The sequence below is a fragment of the Mytilus californianus genome, unplaced genomic scaffold (genome assembly GCF_021869535.1).
Source record: "Mytilus californianus isolate M0D057914Y unplaced genomic scaffold, xbMytCali1.0.p SCAF_9, whole genome shotgun sequence".
Lineage (NCBI taxonomy): Eukaryota > Metazoa > Mollusca > Bivalvia > Mytilida > Mytilidae > Mytilus > Mytilus californianus.
Window position 1 is genome coordinate 56,263,954 of NW_026262745.1, and position 19,390 is coordinate 56,283,343.

General features: G+C 35.5%; 1 protein-coding gene across 1 annotated transcript; it reads right to left on the bottom strand.

Annotated features, from left to right (window-relative positions):
* Positions 1-267: 267 nt before the first annotated feature.
* LOC127714498 (uncharacterized) lies at positions 268-19,175 on the bottom strand. Its single transcript, XM_052220570.1, has 4 exons — positions 19,092-19,175; positions 11,708-11,770; positions 3,528-3,572; positions 268-2,245 (listed from the first exon to the last, which is right to left on the bottom strand). The coding sequence occupies exons 1-4, from the start codon at positions 19,117-19,119 to the stop codon at positions 348-350; spliced, it is 2,034 nt and encodes a 677-aa protein (XP_052076530.1). The 5' UTR covers positions 19,120-19,175; the 3' UTR covers positions 268-347.
* Positions 19,176-19,390: the final 215 nt, after the last annotated feature.

Sequence of the window (19,390 nt, forward strand, 5' to 3'; positions counted from 1 at the left end):
GAATGTGACAGTTGTTTTTCACTTGTTCCGTTGGTTAATAACGTTTGATTTTGACATTTTTTATGCACTTTTCCTTTTTGAATTTACCTTGGAGTTGTGTATAATTTATTATTTCTTTTAAAACATATTAAGTAAGTATTATTATTTTTGTTTGTTCCTTTTGTATATTCTGCCTAAATATTGTTCACAGAATTTTTTCCCAGAGATATATATATAGTGTATAAAGACATATGTTTTACCTAACTTTAAAACATAGCAAATGAAACATAAAATAGGAAAAATCCGATAATCCTTTTTTTTTAATGAAAAACTAATTTTGTTAACATTATGAGCCAATGTTTGTGATATCACTTTTGTAACGTGTTTATCTCTTCAAATTTCCGTAAAAGTTTGATTATAATTTTATTTCCATGCCGTTTTGCTATTTTCATTGGTGTGTCATTTTTTGAAGGTCTATTTACGTTTGCACCGTATTTCAACAATGTATCTACTATATCTGTATGTTCATTCTCACATGCAATATGAAGTGGTGTAAAACCGTTTTTGTTTTCTTCAATATGAATATCCTTCAGTGTAAGGTGTTGTACGAGAAATTTAACTGTGTCCACATTATTCATTTCGCAAGCCACATACAATGGTGTTCTTCCAATGTAATCAACTTCATTCATTTTGGCCTTCGCCTGTGCAAGAAGTTCTACGACTTTAGTATGACCTCTTATGGATGCCAGATGCAGTGGGGTGAATCCATGATTGTCTCTCTTATTTTTGTGTGTTTTGTGTTTTATTAATATATCTGTCATGTGTAGGTCACCATTGTTACAAGCTATATGAATCGCACTAAGACTGTCACTGTCTCGGAGATGCACGTCCGCTTTTTGTTGTAAAAGAATTTCAGCAATGTGCTGATGCCTATGCAAAACAGCCAAATGAAGAGCTGTTTTCCCGTTTAAGTCTTGTTTATCAATGTTTGGCATGTCATTTTTCACAAAATATGCTAAAAAATCAGTGTAACCCGATGATGACACTTTATGAATAACAGTAGATTTGTCTTTAGCATCAACAATATCTTTTGCCTTTAAAAGTTTTCCAAAGTGTCGCATCATTTCCATTCGAAACTTACCTGAACACATTTGCTTATTTGCAAAGACAGTAGATATATATCCATGACTTATGTCGCGTATTAATCGAGTGAAATATTCATTGTACAAGTCTGGAGTAACATTTATCATGAAACTGTCAACATTTTCTAATAAAGAAGCTAACTGTATTCTTTTCAGCACAAATTCAATAGATCCATATTTTAGTATACTTCTTATAAAATGGTGACCAATACAACCAATCATCACATTAAACATGTATTTATGCATAAATGAAAAACAGCGATCACACTTCTTAACGAATGTACCATCTAATGATCTCAGCGTAGATAACATTAAGCCTTTGGATGGAGTTTGCAAAATCCCCGACTCTGAAAATATATCTCTAAGCATGACGTCAGTCTTAACGTCATGTTCATCTAGAACCATTTCATCGACAAGATTGTCTAAAACCACGAGCAGCGCTAACACTAAGTATGTCTCATTTGATTTCAGTTTAATGTTGTTGACTTCGTAAGCTATATAGCTGAGAGGATATGTGAAAAAAATTTCATTTTCTTTACTTGCTGCAAAAATTATACAAAGAGATGGAAAAAAGCTGTATAACATGAAAACATTATCTTTAAATTCACTAATGATTCCACTATTTATGTAAGATTCGACTATCTCCTTTCTTTCATCAACTGATAACTGAAGTTCATCTAAGAGAAAATCACAATGTTCAAACGAGATATTCTCGAAAGTTAGTTGATTCTGCACCAAATGATATATCTGTGATCTACAGGTCATTATTATTTTTGTGTTAGCATGGTAATCTAACACTGTTCTTACAGAAGAACAAATAAGGCCGAAATCTGTGTCACAGCAATACCTTCCAAAAATGTCATCAATTATAAAAACTTGATTTATACTTGACAAGACATACTTATGTAGATCACTAGCAGTCACTGCCATTACCATGGATTTATGAGTTTTCTCTAAAATAAAGGCCACAAAATATGCATTTGCTGTTTTACCAACGCCTGGAGGTCCACTTATCAATATACAATTGTTGTTCTGGATTCTCTTCAAAATTACTTTTGTAGCTCTTGTATTGACGAACTTTTCCGTTTTCTCTTTCCAATTGAGTTTTTCTTTATTTAGTATATCTTGAAATAAATAAAGTTCACATATACTGAATTTAAGATCCCTCAATAATCTCACCAAAGGTACCGGATTAAAAGTGTGTGCGCCAAACGCATGCTTAGTGATCTTTAAAAAAAACCTCATCAGTGACGCTCGATTTTAAAAAGTTAAAAAGGCAAAATCAAGTTCAAAGTTGAAGAACATTGAGGACCAATATCTAAAGGTTTTGCCAATACAGCTAAGGTAATCCATTCAACTTAAACTTATCGTCTTGCCTCAGATGGAGATTCTATAGCATGAGAATAACTTATAATACAAAATAATGAATACAAATTATTAATAGTTCTGCACAAAAACGTAATGGCAATAATTTGTACAATGCGCAAAAACAATTAACACTGTTCAGTTACCTTTAATTTAATAAACAGAGGCATACAATACAATGCAAAACGTTGTTAAAGGTAATTTATATGAAATTTTCTTTTTTATAAATGATTGACTGATTGATGTTTTCTTAAAGTTCAGTGGTACATATTTCATGCATGTTCAGTACTAGAACCAATTCACATTAATAAAAAAAGGGGGGGGCTGTAATATTGGCCTTCCGAGATGAAGGTCGGTGAAATTTGACTACCACTGGAAACAAAGAAATCGTGTTTTCAAACAGTCTTACTACTCATCTCTCAAAGTGTTGTTACAAAGGTCATTAACGTGCAGATAGAGTGGCACTCTTTCAACAAGAGGCATCTGATTTAACGTCCCCATTTTGACACATTATTTAATACATGATATTACAGATACCATAGCACGAAACATGTTTTTTAAGTCACATATCCCCCCAAAAATTACCTGGATAAAATATATTTGTTTTCAAAAGAATAATATCTATTTAATATTTCAGGGCAGGTAACTATATCTAAATGCAGACTTTGTTAATTCAAGAAGGGATTGATAATGTTTGTGAAATCATGAGACATGCACAAATAACCTGCGAATACACAAATCTTTTCATTTTATTGAGTGAATTCAAGCGCAATGCAGGTGTCTTTTGAATATGAAACGTGCCTTTGGCTTTAAAAACATAATTCTGGTATCTATGATCATGTTTGATGATGAGTTTATTTATAAACTATGATAATTAAATAAACAGAATTGGAATTAACGTTTTTCATGTTTATGTTCGTGTTTTAGAATTATAATTATCTTTACTGCAACTATTCTACCAATTCATGTTTCAATTTAAAAAAAAATTGAGTTAAAAAAAAATCTTTGGATCTAATCAGTAAAAATTATTAACATACTTACTATTAATAATTTCTGTGTTGAACCATGAATCTTCTTCCGCAGAGCCTGTCAAATATCAATCCATTTTAGTTTAAAGTAAAAGTGTAGTTCTGATTTTTGTTTATATATATATGCTCTTTCTTCAAAAAGAAACTATCAAAAGCCAAGGTAAAAAAGTTTCGTGATATATTCAAAGTTTGAAATATGTATACTTCGGCAACATTTGATAATAACTAACGCCATCTTCATTTAACTAGGAATTAATTCTTAACTATACAAAATAAATCTAAAAATGACTTGTTGGCTTTTTTGTGAATAACAAAATTGGCTTCACACGTTATTTTTGTTTACTGAGATAAACAAGTATGTTTTAAATGTCACTAGTTATTCTGTTTCACATTCAATGTTTACTATATGTTTTCATAATCATCCGGAACAAATATCACTGGACCGATTTCTTACATCACCGTACGTATTGACTGCCTTTAATTTCTGTGACACCGTCTGCTTCAATATTTCAACACATGTAACATGGACGACATTTAATTTTCTGAGGAAATCGAGACATATCACTGTCAAGTACGTTTTATTCATTTATAAACTGTGATAATTTAATCTGTTTAAGTCCGTTAATTTGGATAAGTGATTTATTAAATGCATACGAACTGTAAGTTATTTATAACCGAGATTGGAACTGTAAATTCTACTTTCGTTTTCATTTCATTGTTTTAAATATTTGCATATGAACTTTAATATGTTCTTTCATACACATTGTAAGTATTTCTTTTTGTTTTATTGCAGTTTACCACAAACAATCTACTGACTACTTGTAAACCTTTCTGGTGGAATACTATAATTACAATTTTCAAAACAAGTTGTGTTCGTTATATATTTGCCGAGATTGCGATTTCAGTCACCTGGTTAAACTAGTTGAGTCCGGCTCAGCATAGTAAATTGACAACAACTTGTCTACATATCTCCTGATCAGGAAATACAACGGAGCATCGTTCGTAGCTGTTACCTTGACACTACGCAACACAGCTTGTGTTTTGGCAGCAAACAAACAACGTTGAGCCATCATGGATCCCAGTCAAGCGGAACAGCAAGAAGAGGTTCAGCCCCCAGAGGGAGATGTCCCTGAAGAACTTATAGAGAATCCGTCTAATACCACACATTTAGATGAAAATACCGAGACGAGGCGAGTACGAGACCTCACGGAAAAAGGTAAAGGAGCTTTCACAGAAAAACGTGACAAGTTCTGTCAGGAACTAGAGGCCCTCTGGTCAGATGTAGAGTCCCAGTTATCAGAAGTCACCACGCCTCCTAACAAGATCCAGCAAATCTTGACAGCCCAGGATAACATTGTTAAAGCCTGCACAAATTATCGTAGGCTCACAGATGAGTACCTGGACTTTCTGAAAAGGACCAGAACATTGGACAGTCAAAAAGACCGAGACGCATGCAATCTCACATTGGATATTCGTCTGTCCAAAGTGGACCATGCCCTAGAAACATTGCACGAACATCGGCTCGACCTGACAAAGGCTAAATCTATTAAAACAAAGACCTCAAAAAGTAAGAATACCTCACATAGTGGTAGATCTAACGTGTCTGACATGTCGAGCCTAGCACGGAGGAAGCGTGTCAAAGCAGAGGCCGCTAAATCAAAAATAGCCTTTGTCGAACAACATGCACTTATCCTACAACAGGAGGCAATGTTAGAGGAACAAGCCCTGTTCAGACAAACTAAAATGGAGCATGAAGCAGAGCAAGAGGCCATACGCAGGAAAGCAACAATTAAACAGGAGGCCGCACGTGTCAGCCGGAAAAAAACCGAGCTGAAAGCCAAGTTAAACCTTCTAGAAGCACAGAAAGAAGCTGCAGCCGCAGAAGCCGAGGCTCGTATCCTAGAGTACGATGACAGCCAAGCGCTAGACGATCTCCCTAAAGAGACGGAAGACCCGCTCCAACGTGTGCAAGACTTTGTTAATAAACATCCTGAACCAACCGCCATACAGGAAGCGACAGCCCCTCAACAGAAAAAACAAACGTCTGTTAAGTATGAGCTAAGTCATGAAGCGCCAGACTTCGTGCCCTCATCGGCATTGAACCTGCCATCACAGACACCTGCGGTGTTGCCTACACATGCTCAGTCACCGGAAGTTAATGTATTCCCAGATCTGGGAACAATAACTGGCATAGGAAAACAGGGCGTTTCAGAAGAGTTCCCTGTTGCATACCAAAAACTAGGCGTCTCAGAGGAGATCCTTGCTGAACACTAAAAACAGGGTGTTGCAGAAGAGATCCCTGTTGCACGACAGCAACAAATCAACCCTACGTCGGAGATTACCAGATTTCTCCTACGCAAGGACCTGCTGTTCTCCCGGCTAACAAGCTTTAATGACCGGGCAGAATCCTTCCATACATGGAAAGCCAGCTTTAAAAACGTCACAGACGAATTACAAGTTTCTGACTCTGAACAGATAGACCTATTGATCAAGTGGCTCGGGCCAGAGTCTGCTAAACATGCCATTAGCATAAGAGCGTCGAACGCAAATAATCCTACAAAAGGCATACAAAGGTTATGGCAAAGACTGGATGAGCGATATGGTGCTCCAGAAATGTTGGAGGCCTCTCTCACAAGTAAACTCGTCAACTTCCCTACTTTGACGAACAAAGATAGCGCACGTCTTTATGACTTGTCCGATATTCTATCAGAAATAGAGTATCACAAAGAAAATCCCAAGCTGGGATGTTTGTTAGCATATTTTGACTCTTCGTCCGGGATAAATCCTATTGTTGAAAAATTACCATACGGACTCCAAGAAAAGTGGATAACAAGGGCTACAAGATACAAGTCTAAATATGAAGTTGCCTTTCCACCTTTCACAGAATTCTCTGCTTTCATCAGGGAAATTAGCAAAACAAAGAATGATCCTGGGTTCATCTTTGGGTCAAAAGCCACACCAAATACAAAAGGTGCTGCGCCAAGGTTCACGTCTTACGCCAAGACTAAAGTTGGTACTCGTAAGACAGCGATTGAGCAGCAATCTGGAGACGCCTGCAAACAAGGTCTTTGTATTCTGCACAATACAAAGCATTCCTTAAATTAATGTCGAGCGTTCCGAGCCAAGTCAATTGAGGAACGCAAAGGTCTTTTGAAACAAAACAATGTCTGTTACAAGTGTTGTGATTCCACCACACACAGAAGCCGGGAATGCAATGCACGCATAAGTTGTAAAGAATGTGGAAGTAAACAACACACTACTGCACTTCACATCATTAAACCACAGCAACCTGCAAGTTCTCAGTCTAGCCCGCCCAAGCAAGCCTACGGCGGGGAGCCAACAGAATCGGCTGAAACTAAGTCAACCTCAGTTAATTCTACCTGTGCCGAGATCTGCAAAGATATATATAGCGGGAAATCTTGTGCTAAAATACTACCTGTGAATGTTTATCACAAGGATAACCAGGACAAAGTTATCCAGATGTACGCCATCATTGACGACCAAAGCAACCGGTCACTAGCATCGCCTGAATTATTCAACCTTTTCGACGTAAAAAACAAACCGGAGAACTATACCTTATCAACATGCTCCGGCAGAGTAGTCACTTCCGGGAAAAGAGGAAGAGGTTTCGTCATGGAATCAATAAATGGCAATGACAAATTTGACCTGCCTGTACTGATAGAATGTGACCATATTCCTTATAATAGGAACAAAATACCGACTCCTGAAGTCGTAATGCATCACCCTCATTTAAAAGAACTCAGAGGTAGCATTCCACCAATAGAGGAAAATTGCCAAATTCTTCTCTTAATTGGCAGAGACCTTATAGAGGCACACCACGTCCTGGATCAGCGCATAGAACCACCCAGAACTCCATATGCACAACAGTTGAAACTGGGTTGGGTAGTGATAGGAGAAACTTGCATTAACAAGCAGCATGTGCCTCTTGAATTAAATGTCAAAATAACCAACATTTTACCTACAGGACAACCGTCAACGTTTCAACCATGTACAAGCAAATTCGACATTCGGGAAAACTACACAGACACCGTTAAGAAAGATTTACAATCGCCTCTCTTTGAAAAAACTAGGGACGATGATAAACCCGGAATGTCATTTGAAGACAAAATGTTCATGAAACAGATGGACAACGAATTTGTCAGAGACTCGGAAGGAAGTTGGGTAGCACCGTTACCGTTCCGAGTGCCAAGACAGTCTTTGCCTATCAACAGACAACAAGCTCTTCATCGTGCTAATATGTTAGACGCAAGCCTGAATAGAAACCTAGTAAAGCGGGAACACTTCCTCACATTTATGAGTAAGATCCTAGACAATAATCATGCAGAGCTCGCTCCACCGTTGGACGAACATGAAGAGTGCTGGTATTTACGATTGTTTGGTGTTTATCACCCGAAGAAACCCGATCAGATTAGGGGTGTGTTTGATTCTTCCGCAAAATGTAACGGAGTCTCACTTAACAGCGTCCTGTTAACAGGTCCCGACTTGACCAATGATCTCTTGGGAGTACTGCTGCGTTTCAGGAAAGAAATGGTCGCAGTAACTGCAGACGTTCAACACATGTTTCACTGCTTTGTAGTAAGAAAAGACCACCGAAATTATCTGAGATTTTTATGGCATAAAAACAACGACCTACAAGAGAACCTTGTCGAATTCCGCATGAGAGTTCATGTTTTTGGAAATAGTCCGTCACCTGCCGTTGCTACGCTTGGACTCAGAAAAGCAGCTCAGGCATCAGAACAAGAGTTCGGCAGTCACGTGACTAGCTTTGTTACAAGAGACTTCTATGTCGACGACGGTCTTACATCATGTTCTACAAAAGAGGAAGCTGTTAAGCTCATGAAGGATACACAGCAAGCATGTATGGAAACTTACGGCTTCACAAGTTCGCCTCTAATTGTGCGGAAGTTATGTCTGCGTTTCATGCCAGTGATTTGGTTTCAAATCTGAAGGATCTAGACTTAGAATCCGACAGCAAACCCCTACAACGTAGTCTTGGGCTCAGCTGGGACGTAAACACTGACAACTTCTTATTTCAATTGTCATCAGAAAACAAACCGATCACTCGGAGAGGAATTTTATCAACGATAAACAGTCTCTACGATCCTCTGGGATTTTTGGCTCCGGTGATTATACAAGGGAAACTCCTATTAAGGAAAATAGTATCAGAAACCGTCAATTGGGACCAACCTCTCTCTGAGGAGACAGCAGCTAAGTGGAAATCTTGGAGAGATACTCTAACTGCTATTGAAACATTGCGCATTCCACGTACCTACGTGCCTTATCTCAGCAAAACCGCCACAGAGGAGTTACACGTCTTCTCCGATGCGTCGGAAAAAGCCATAGCAGCTGTTGCATATCTACGCACGACCAACAGTAGTGGTGAACCTAACATGGGGTTCATTCTTGGGAAAGCAAAAGTTGCACCTACAAGTGGTCATACTATTCCTCGACTTGAACTATCTGCTGCCGTACTAGCAGTTGAGATCACACAAACCATCGTGGATAATTTAGATTTACACATAGACACCGTGAAATTCTATACAGACAGTAAAGTGGTCTTAGGTTACATCAGTAACGAGACAAGAAGGTTCTTTATCTACGTCGCCAATAGAGTAGAGAAAATAAGGAAATTTAGCTCTCCAAGTCAATGGAATTATGTACCAACTAACCGTAATCCCGCAGACTCGGGAACTAGGTCCGTACCAGCCCATGAAATTCATAGCAGTGAATGGTTATTGGGACCAAAACAACTTCTTTCCTCAGAACAGAAGAATTCTGAGGACATATATCAGCTAATAGATCCAGAAGAAGATGGAGAAATCCGTGCAACTGTGAATGTTGCAAAAACATCTGCCACATCTGAGCATAAAGGTATCGGAACTGATAGATTCAACCGTTTCTCCAACTGGACATCACTTGTGCGAGCGATAGCCTTTTTGGAACGTTTCTCCCGTTTACACGGGTCAAAACAGGCAGCACCAGTAACTTCTCTGGAAAGTTTTTCGAATGCCGAAAATTTCATCTAAATATCTGCACAACATGAAGTTTACGGAGATGAAATAGATTGCATAAAACGTCAGGAACAAATTCATAAGCGGAGCCCGATAGCTAACCTCAATCCGTTTCTGGACGAAAGAGGACTATTACGAGTAGGAGGCCGTATTGTCAAATCTGACTTAAACCTCCGTGAAAAGAAACCATTGATCGTCCCTGGACGCCATCATATAGCGACATTATTAGTCTGACACTACCATGACAAGATAAAACATCAAGGTCGCCACTTCACAGATGGAGCGATTCGATCCGCAGGATTCTGGATCGTCGGAGCAAAACGCTTGATCTCTTCTATTATTCACAAATGTGTGACATGCCGCAAACTCAGAGGAAAAACTGAGTATCAAATCATGTCTGTTTTGCCAGAGGACCATCTTGCACCGTCACCTCCGTTTACTAACGTTGGAATAGACACCTTTGGACCCTGGACAATTGTTTCACGTAAAACACGTGGTGGATACGCCAACTCAAAACGTTGGGCAATTCTTTTCACATGCTTAGTGACAAGAGCTGTTCATATCGAACTAATCGAGGAAATGAGCTCTTCAGCCTTCATAAATGCCGTCAGAAGATTCGCCGCTATAAGAGGTCAAGTTAAGATTCTCCGATCTGACCGTGGAACAAACTTTATTGGCGCAATCGACGATTTAAAGATTGACTCAATCAACGTCGAAGATGGACCCTCCAAGAACTTTCTGTACAATTCTGGTACAACTTGGATCTTCAATCCGCCACATTCGTCCCACATGGGTGGAGCCTGGGAAAGAATGATTGGTATCGCAAGGAGAATTCTTGATTCTATGCTTCTAAACGCAGCAGGAAGAAGCCTAACGCACGACGTGCTCAACACACTAATGGCAGAAGTTTTAGCAATAGTGAACTCTAGACCTCTGGTACCGGTATCGACAGATCCAGAGAATCCGTTAATCTTAACGCCAGCTATGTTATTGACACAAAAGACCGATTACATCTTCACTTCAGATCAGCTTGGAGAATTCGACAGACAGGATCTATGTCTAGCCAAATGGAGACGTGTACAGGCTCTTGCCAGTGTTTTCTGGTCCCGTTGGAGGAAAGAGTACCTGCCGTTACTACAACCACGACGAAAATGGACCGAAGATCGCCGTGATCTCATCAAAGGAGACGTCATTATCCTAAAGGATAAAAACCTTTGCCGTACTCAATGGCCCATAGGCGTTATAGTAAATTCATTTAAGAGTTCCGACGAACATGTCCGGAAAGCAGAAGTACGAATCATCGTAAATGGAAAAGCCACCATCTACACACGCCCAATCGTGGACATGATTCTTCTCATAGAGAACGATTGTATATAGTTTTTGGAATAGTGATATCAGTTAGACATCAGACGGGGAGTATTCTGTTTCACATTCAATGTTTACTATATGTTTTCATAATCATCCGGAACAAATATCACTGGACCGATTTTTTACATCACCGTACGTATTGACTGCCTTTAATTTCTGTGACACCGTCTGCTTCAATATTTCAACACATGTAACATGGACGACATTTAATTTTCTGAGGAAATCGAGACATATCACTGTCAAGTACGTTTTATTCATTTATAAACTGTGATAATTTAATCTGTTTAAGTCCGTTAATTTGGATAAGTGATTTATTAAATGCATACGAACTGTAAGTTATTTATAACCGAGATTGGAACTGTAAATTCTACTTTCGTTTTCATTTCATTGTTTTAAATATTTGCATATGAACTTTAATATGCTCTTTCATACACATTGTAAGTATTTCCTTTTGTTTTATTGCAGTTTACCACAAACAATCTACTGCCTACTTGTAAACCTTTCTGGTGGAATACTATAATTACAATTTTCAAAACAAGTTGTGTTCGTTATATATTTGCCGAGATTGCGATTTCAGTCACCTGGTTAAACTAGTTGAGTCCGGCTCAGCATACTAGTCATAATTTATTTTTATCTGAAACAGTCAATTTGATCTGAACAGCCTCTGAAAAAGGGTGGACGATAACTTATTAATTTAATTGCAGTCATTCAATAAAGTTTAGACTTATCCACTGTCATTATATATTTTTGTGTGGTCTTTTTTTGGCTGTGTTGAATTTATGAAAGTACAAACCTGTACATTGGCGTTCCGATCTGAACAAACATTTTATTAAGATAGGCCATACAAAAAATATAACTGAAAATAAAGAAATTAATTGTGATCATTAACATAATGCATTTCGTATAGAAATCAATGATATGACTAAATCACACATCTTTGTATGCATAAAAGACACTATTAAACACTGAAAAATTAACATTATAGCCAGTAGAACCAAACTGGTAATTGAATTAACGGTACCAATTTAAGTGCACTAGATTAACTTTCAACTATATTCATGGATCTTCACTTATGAACGAGGCCAAAATATATGAAAATCAAAAACCTAATAACTGAAATAGGACAAAACTGAAAAGCGAAACAGAGATAAGAAACCAGAGCTATGCATGAAATATATTCTTTTATTTGAAAGATTTTTCTGAGATTGATAACAGCACATTTCCATAAAACACTGTCCGTAATATCATGCCAGTACAGAGGTACAGAGCTACCTAGCTGGTGATACTTTCGGGGAACACTAGTCCATAAACAGATGTATAGACTCGGTATTAGTAATTGCATTAATGGAACAAATTTTATTGCACAAGATGTGCATTTCGACAACTGATGTCTCTTTGGTGATGTCTGAGGCTAACATATTTGAAAACTAAAAGGTTAACCTTATTTAATCTTTGACAATGAAAATAACACTTGATAAATTTGGTGTGTACGAAGCTCTTTCCTGTGTTTACCTTCGCCATTAAAGCACAAACCTAACAAATAGACAGCCAAGGATGAATAAGTACCCAAATACATGAAGAGCTATGTGACAAAAGCTGTACTGAAATGCAAATGTCGATATTAAAATGACAATACTTTAACATGTAAAGTATGCACAACATTCAAAGTCAACGAACCATGACTGAAGGTTCTAAGTTAAATAATATTCACGGAAATGAGATATGCCAATGTTAATACAACTGCAATCCTAATATCATTGACTTATCAGAAGTGGTTACCCTTCAACTGACCTTATCACAAACTTTACCATGTAAACTATGCAAAACATCAAAAGTCATTGAATCATTCTAAAGTTCATACATTGTTTCGTTATAAATTAGGCCGTTAGTATTCTCAATTGAATTATTTAAAATCTTTCATATCGGGGAATTTTGTAGCCGACTATACGATATGTGTTTTTCTCATTGTCGAAGGCCATACGGTTGTCTATAAGGAATTCAAGACAGTTTGGCACCAAGACAAATCGGCGCCAGAACAAATCGGCTACGGAGAAAGACACTTCGTCACCTAGACAAGTCGGCATCTAACTAAATCGGCACCTCACATATACAAATCGGCACCTCATAAAGCTTAAATCAACCTTGTGTTAATTTCATTTATTAGCTTTCAGACCTTATCAATTCCTTGTTCAAAGTATGTTGAACCAAAAATTAACATTGTGGCACTGTATACACTGTCGTCTGATATTGTGAAAGTATAGGAAATTACGGTTACTGTTACAGTTATTTGTTTTGGTGGTCGGCTTACCGATTCGAAATTAATAATCATAATAATAATAATAGATTTATTCATTAAAGTGTCACATATTGATTGTCATAAAACGTCTACATCATTTGTACTATTTACACATAAAACAATCAATATCGAGCCATAAAAATCTGACTTATGAGTCACTAGCAGTATAGAACCTTATACAATAATTATCAAAATTAAGACAACTAAACATTGCTAATTAAAAGTGTTTCTTATATCTGTAAAGTTGTAAAAAAAAATATAAACAAAATCTAAATATATAAAAAAATCTTGACTATGGTTGAAATAGACGTATAACATGCTTTATAATTAATGTCTGTAATTAAACATTTCTACTGATAAAAATATCTGCGTTTTAGAACAGTTAAAAATTCTTAATAAAATATACACAATGAAAATAACTTTCTGCGAATATAAACGTATGTAATATTTTACAAAAAATAGCGTTGGATATTTGAACAGTTCATGATTTTTATAAATTTATTCTCAATATTAAGGTTGTTAAAGTGATCAATATATTGAGAGCATTCGGAAAATAAATTATACCGAAAGTCATCATAAAGTTCGCATTCAAGTAGGAAATGTTTTTCATTTTCCTCACAACCAAGATTGCAAAAACACAGAGCCATTCTTTTACCCGGAGAAACATAGAGAAAATATTGATACGGCCGCAGAGGTCGAACCCTGGACAGTTGGGGAAAGTATGGACACTACATTCAAGCTTGGTACAGCTCTGGATTTGGATTGTGATTAAATATTTGATATAGCATAGGTTTCTGACACAGAATGAATGTGGTCGAAAAACTGAAAAATTTGAAATTGAACTTTTACCTATCATGGCTCTATTTCCAAAATCTAAATACACGGTTAGATTCAGCATATCAAAGAATCCCAAGAATTCGTTTTTTTTTTTTAATTCAAACAAATTTTAATTTAAGACCATTTGGACATCAATGTGGATCATTTAAAGTTTAATTTTGGCTCCCGATTTAGACCAACTGAAAACTTGGCCCAAAATCAAAAATCTAAATACATGCTAAGATTCAGTTTAGCAAAAAAAACCTTGAATTCCTTTTTTCATAAAATAATAATAACTTTAATTTTGGACTATGTGGACCAGTTTGAAAACCGGTCCCAAAATCAAAAAATTAAAATACACAGTTAGATTCAGCATGTCAAAGAACCCAAAGAATTCAATTTTTTTTAAAATCAAACAAAGTATAATTTTGGACTCTTTGGGCCTTAATGTGGACCAATTTGAAAGACGACCCCAAAATTAAAATATAAATGCATACTTATCAAAGAACACCAATAATTCAATATTTGATGAAATCAAACAAAGTTTAATTTTGGACCCTTGAACCAATTCAAATATGGAGCCCAAAATCTTGAATCTAAATACACGGTTAGATACAGCATATCAAAGAACCACATGAATTCAAGACTTTGAATTAAACCACATTGAAGTTGGTAAAGAAATAAGCAATTTATACAAAGTAATAAGAAAAGTATTGTAAAAAAATGAAAAAAAAAAACACTTCCAAAATATTATTCCTCATTGATGCAAAGTCTTTAAAAAATCTATTTAATTATTTTTCAAAATATATAATAATGAACAGTAAATTTCAAACTATTTCAATAAATAATTTCTTCTCTAAAATTAGATATGATGCTGTATCTATTTTCAACTATGACTCAACTTAAAATTTCTGTTGATTGCGCATTACATCTCTGAATTTAGATTCTGATTAAATATTTAATAATAGCATAATTTCTGACACAGAATGAATGTGGTATAAGTTCTTAAATAATTTTAAATTGGACATTTACCAATTATGGTTTAATATCCAAATTCTAAATACATGGTTGGAATCAGCATATCAAAGAACCCCAAGAATTCAATTTTTGAAGAAATCCAACAAAGTTTTATTTAGGACCTTTTGGACCTCATTTTTTTTTACGATCATTTATTATCATTTATGTAGATTTTCTTTTCAGTCTGGGCATGGTATTTCACAGTTATCATACTGGAAAACAAACAACAACAAAAATCAAAGAAGGCAAATAAATTTTAGATCGTATAAAAACACTTAGTGTAATCAAATTTTATATATATAATTAATTATTATAGTTCCAAATATTTTTTCTTTCATTTGTCACAAACTTATATCTGCACCTTATCTATCAATGTCAACAACTTTACACACTATATTGTAATGAAATACATCATTTATAAAAAATAGATTATTATCTAAAAATAACATATTTTTTTTATTAAGATGTAACATATTAACATAATGTATGGCACAATTGTATTTAGAAACTTCACTTCCCTACAGTTCCACTTCAACAGATGGATAAAGGTCTATTTTAATTTCCAAGGGAATTTTCAACCATAAGAAAATATTCAAACATGTTAACAGTCTTTAAATAGAACACAATGCATACACAATTATCGCCACAATTAATATATCTGATTCAGCAAATCTATTTTAAACTATGACTCAATTTATAATTTCTATTAATTGTGCAATAAATCTATAAATGTAGAGCTTGATTAACTATTTAATATCCCAACCCTCCTATTGTGGTATGGAATAAAGGCAACAGTAGTATACCGGTGTTCAAAAGTCATAAATCGATTGAGAGAAAACAAATCCGGGTTACAAACTAAAACCGAGGGAAACACATCAACTATAAGAGAAAAACAAAGGAACAACCTTGTGTAAAAATTTTATACACATCCATACACTTATACTAAAGTACTTGTCTGTGAACCAATATATTTTCCATGAACCAATTCATTTTCCATGAACCAGTGATGTAAACCACAAAAATAGTTCTCTAAAACTAGATATGGTGTTATATCTATTTTCAAATATGACCCAACTTAAAATTTCTGTAAATTGTGCAATAACATATCTGAATTTAGATTATGGGCAAATATGTAATAATAGCATAGTTTCTGACACAGAATGAATGTGGTATTAGTTCTAAAATAATTTTGAAAATTGGACTTTTACCAATTATGGTCCAATATTCAAATTCTAAATACATAGTTGGATTCAGCATATCAAATAACCACATTGTTTTATTTTTTGTTAAAATCAAACTAAGTTTTATTTTGGATACTTTGGACCTTTATGGGGTCCAGTTTGAATAACGGGTCCAAAATCAAAAATTTACAACACTGTTAGATTGCACATATTAAAGACCACCGATGATCTAATTTTTGAAAAAATCAAACAAAGTTTAAGTTTGGACCCAAATTTGGACCAACTTTGAAAACCAAGCAAAAAATCAAAAAAATCTAAAACACTGTTGGATTAACCATATCAAATAACACAAACAATTTAATTTTTGATGAAATCAAACAATGTTCAATTTTGGACCCCAACTTGGACCATCTTCAATACTGTGCCCAAAATCAAAAATCTAAATTCAGTATATCAAAGAACCCCAACCATTCTTTTTTTTTTCTAAAATCAAACAAAGTTTAATTTTAGACCCTTTGGACCTTAATGTGGACCTACCATGCCCCAAATCAAAAATCTAAATACACGCTTAGATTCAGCATACCAAAGAACCCCAAGATGTTTTTTTTTTTCAAGGAACACCAATAATTTAGTTTTCAAAGAAATCAAACAAAGTTTAATTTTGGACCCTTTGGACCTTAATATGGATCATTTCAAAAACAAACCCTAAAATCCAAATTCTAAATACCCAATTAGATTCAGCATATTAAAAACTCCCAAGAATTCAATTCTTTGAATTAAACCCCATTGAAATTGCTAAATAAATTGGCAATTTATACAAAGTATTGGTTGTGGCCCCTTTTAACTGAACCAATAGGGTCATAACCCCTAAAATTAATCCCAAACTATAATTTATGGTATACATGTAACACCTTGTGGCACATTTAATATCAATAAATAGACTTATACTAAAGTTATTGTCTAAAAATCAGAAAATCCTAGTTTTTTGGTACCTTTTCAGCCCCTTATTATTAAACGGTTTGGACCATGACCCCTAGAATCAATCCAAACTTTCCCTTTGAAGTATGAAACCTTGTAGAAAAAATTTCATAGAAATCCATACTCTTATACAAAAATTAGTGTCCTGAAACATGAAAAATGCTTGTTTTTGACCCTTTTTTGACCCTTAATTACTAAACAGCTACAACAATAACCCTCAAAATAAATCCCAACCTTCCTATTGTGGTATGGAACCTTGTGCTTAAATTTAATAGAGATCTTTACAGTTATACTCAAGTTATTGTCTATGAACCAGACAAATAATTGCATTTGTTAGGCCCTTTTTGGCGTCTAACTCCTAAACAGCTACTACAATAACCCCCAAGATAAACCCAACCTTCCTATTGTGGCATGGAACCGTGTGCTAAAATTAAATAGAGATCCATACACTTATACTCAAGTTATTGCCTGCAAACCAGAAAAAAAATTGTTTTCGGCCCCTTTTCGACCCCTTATTATTAAACGGTATGGGCCATGACCCTCCAAAAATCAATCAAAACTTTCCTTTTGAAGTATGGAACCTTGTAAAATTTCATAGAAATCTATAATCTTATACACCAATTATTGTCCTGAAACATGAAAAATGCTTGTTTTGGTCCCTTTTTGGCCCCTAGATCCTAAAGAGCTACGACAATAACCCCCATATTAAATCCCAACCTTCCTATTGTGGTATGGAACCTTGTGCTAAAATGTTATAGAGATCCATACACTTATATTCAAGTTATTGTCTGTGAACCTGACAAAAAATTGTTTTTGTTAGGCCCTTTTTGGCCCCTAATTCCTAAACAACTATGACAATAACCCCCAAAATTATTCCCAACCTTCCTATTGTAGTGTGGAACCTTGTGCTAAAATTTTGACCAGACAAATATCTCTTATACTCAAGTCATTGTCCTACAACCAGACAAATAATTGTGTTTGGCCCCTTGCTGGCCCCTAATTACAAAACAGCTAAGACCATAACCTCCAAAATCAATCCCAACCCTCTTATTGTCGTATGGAACCTTGTGTTAAAATTTCTTACACATCCATACACTTATACTAAAGTTATTGTCTGCGAACCAATTTATTTTCCATGAACAGGTAAAACTGACTTTTTTTGCCCCTAATTACAAAACCGCCCCTAAAAACAATTTCAATCATCCTTTAGTGGTATGGAACCTCTTGCTAAAATTTCATAGAGATCCATGAGCTTATATCCAAGTTATTGTCTGTGAGTAAAAATGTCTTCAGACGCAGACGCAGACAACACAATAACATAATTCGAACGTAAATAAATTTGCGGTCGTATAAAAATGAGGTGCCAAATTGTCCAAAACGGTGCCGAAATGTTTCTGGACCTTGGTGCCGATTTGTCATGGTGCCAAAATGTGTGGTGACCGCGCCTAGAATTGCTTATATCTACTTCATTTGAACTTTGTTTCATTGTCAATTATACTACATCTCCTTATTTTTATATATATCAACACTGTAAGAAACACGAGAATTTCTTTCTTTTCTGTGAACGTTATATTATCTCTACGTAATGGCGATAAATTATGTCAAATAAGTAAACACTTTAAGTATCAAGTAACAGATAACCGGAATTAAATTTTCATATAACAGTTAACAGCATTGCCAATTTTAACAGAACAGATAACAGACAGTGGGTTGAAAACAGTTAACAGTTTATATATATTTCAAACAACAGTTAACAACACCTTCAAATAGCCCAAAACAGATTAACAGAAAAAGGTATTGCACCCCCCCCCCCCCGCCCCCCCCCCCCCCCGGGGGGGTCTTAATACAAACGTTATAACCGACGATCTTCGTTTTAAGCAACTACTTACTTGATATTAATAACATAAGCATAAACATTACAAGAACTGCAACACATACAGTTGTTCCTTTCGCTGAAAAAAAATAATGATTGCAGTAACTACAAATTCTAGCTAATTTTCATTTCACACTACATTTATTAAAACAAAATCTATTATGGAACTTCTACTCGCTTTAATCAAAGATTGGATCCGGTTGTTTGTTTTTCAACTGACTTTAATAGTTTGTTCATGTGTTTAACTGTTACACCACTATCCCAGGTTAGGGGAGGGTTGGGCGCCCAATAACATGTTTAACCCCGCCCCTTTCT

Coding starts and splice junctions, on each gene's coding strand:
- LOC127714498 (XM_052220570.1), bottom strand. CDS start 19,119: ATGTTTATGCTTATGTTATTAATATCAA. Junction 11,771..19,091: donor GCTTATGTTATTAATATCAA/GTAAGTAGTTGC, acceptor CTTTATTTTCAG/TTATATTTTTTGTATGGCCT. Junction 3,573..11,707: donor ATCGGAACGCCAATGTACAG/GTTTGTACTTTC, acceptor GATATTTGACAG/GCTCTGCGGAAGAAGATTCA.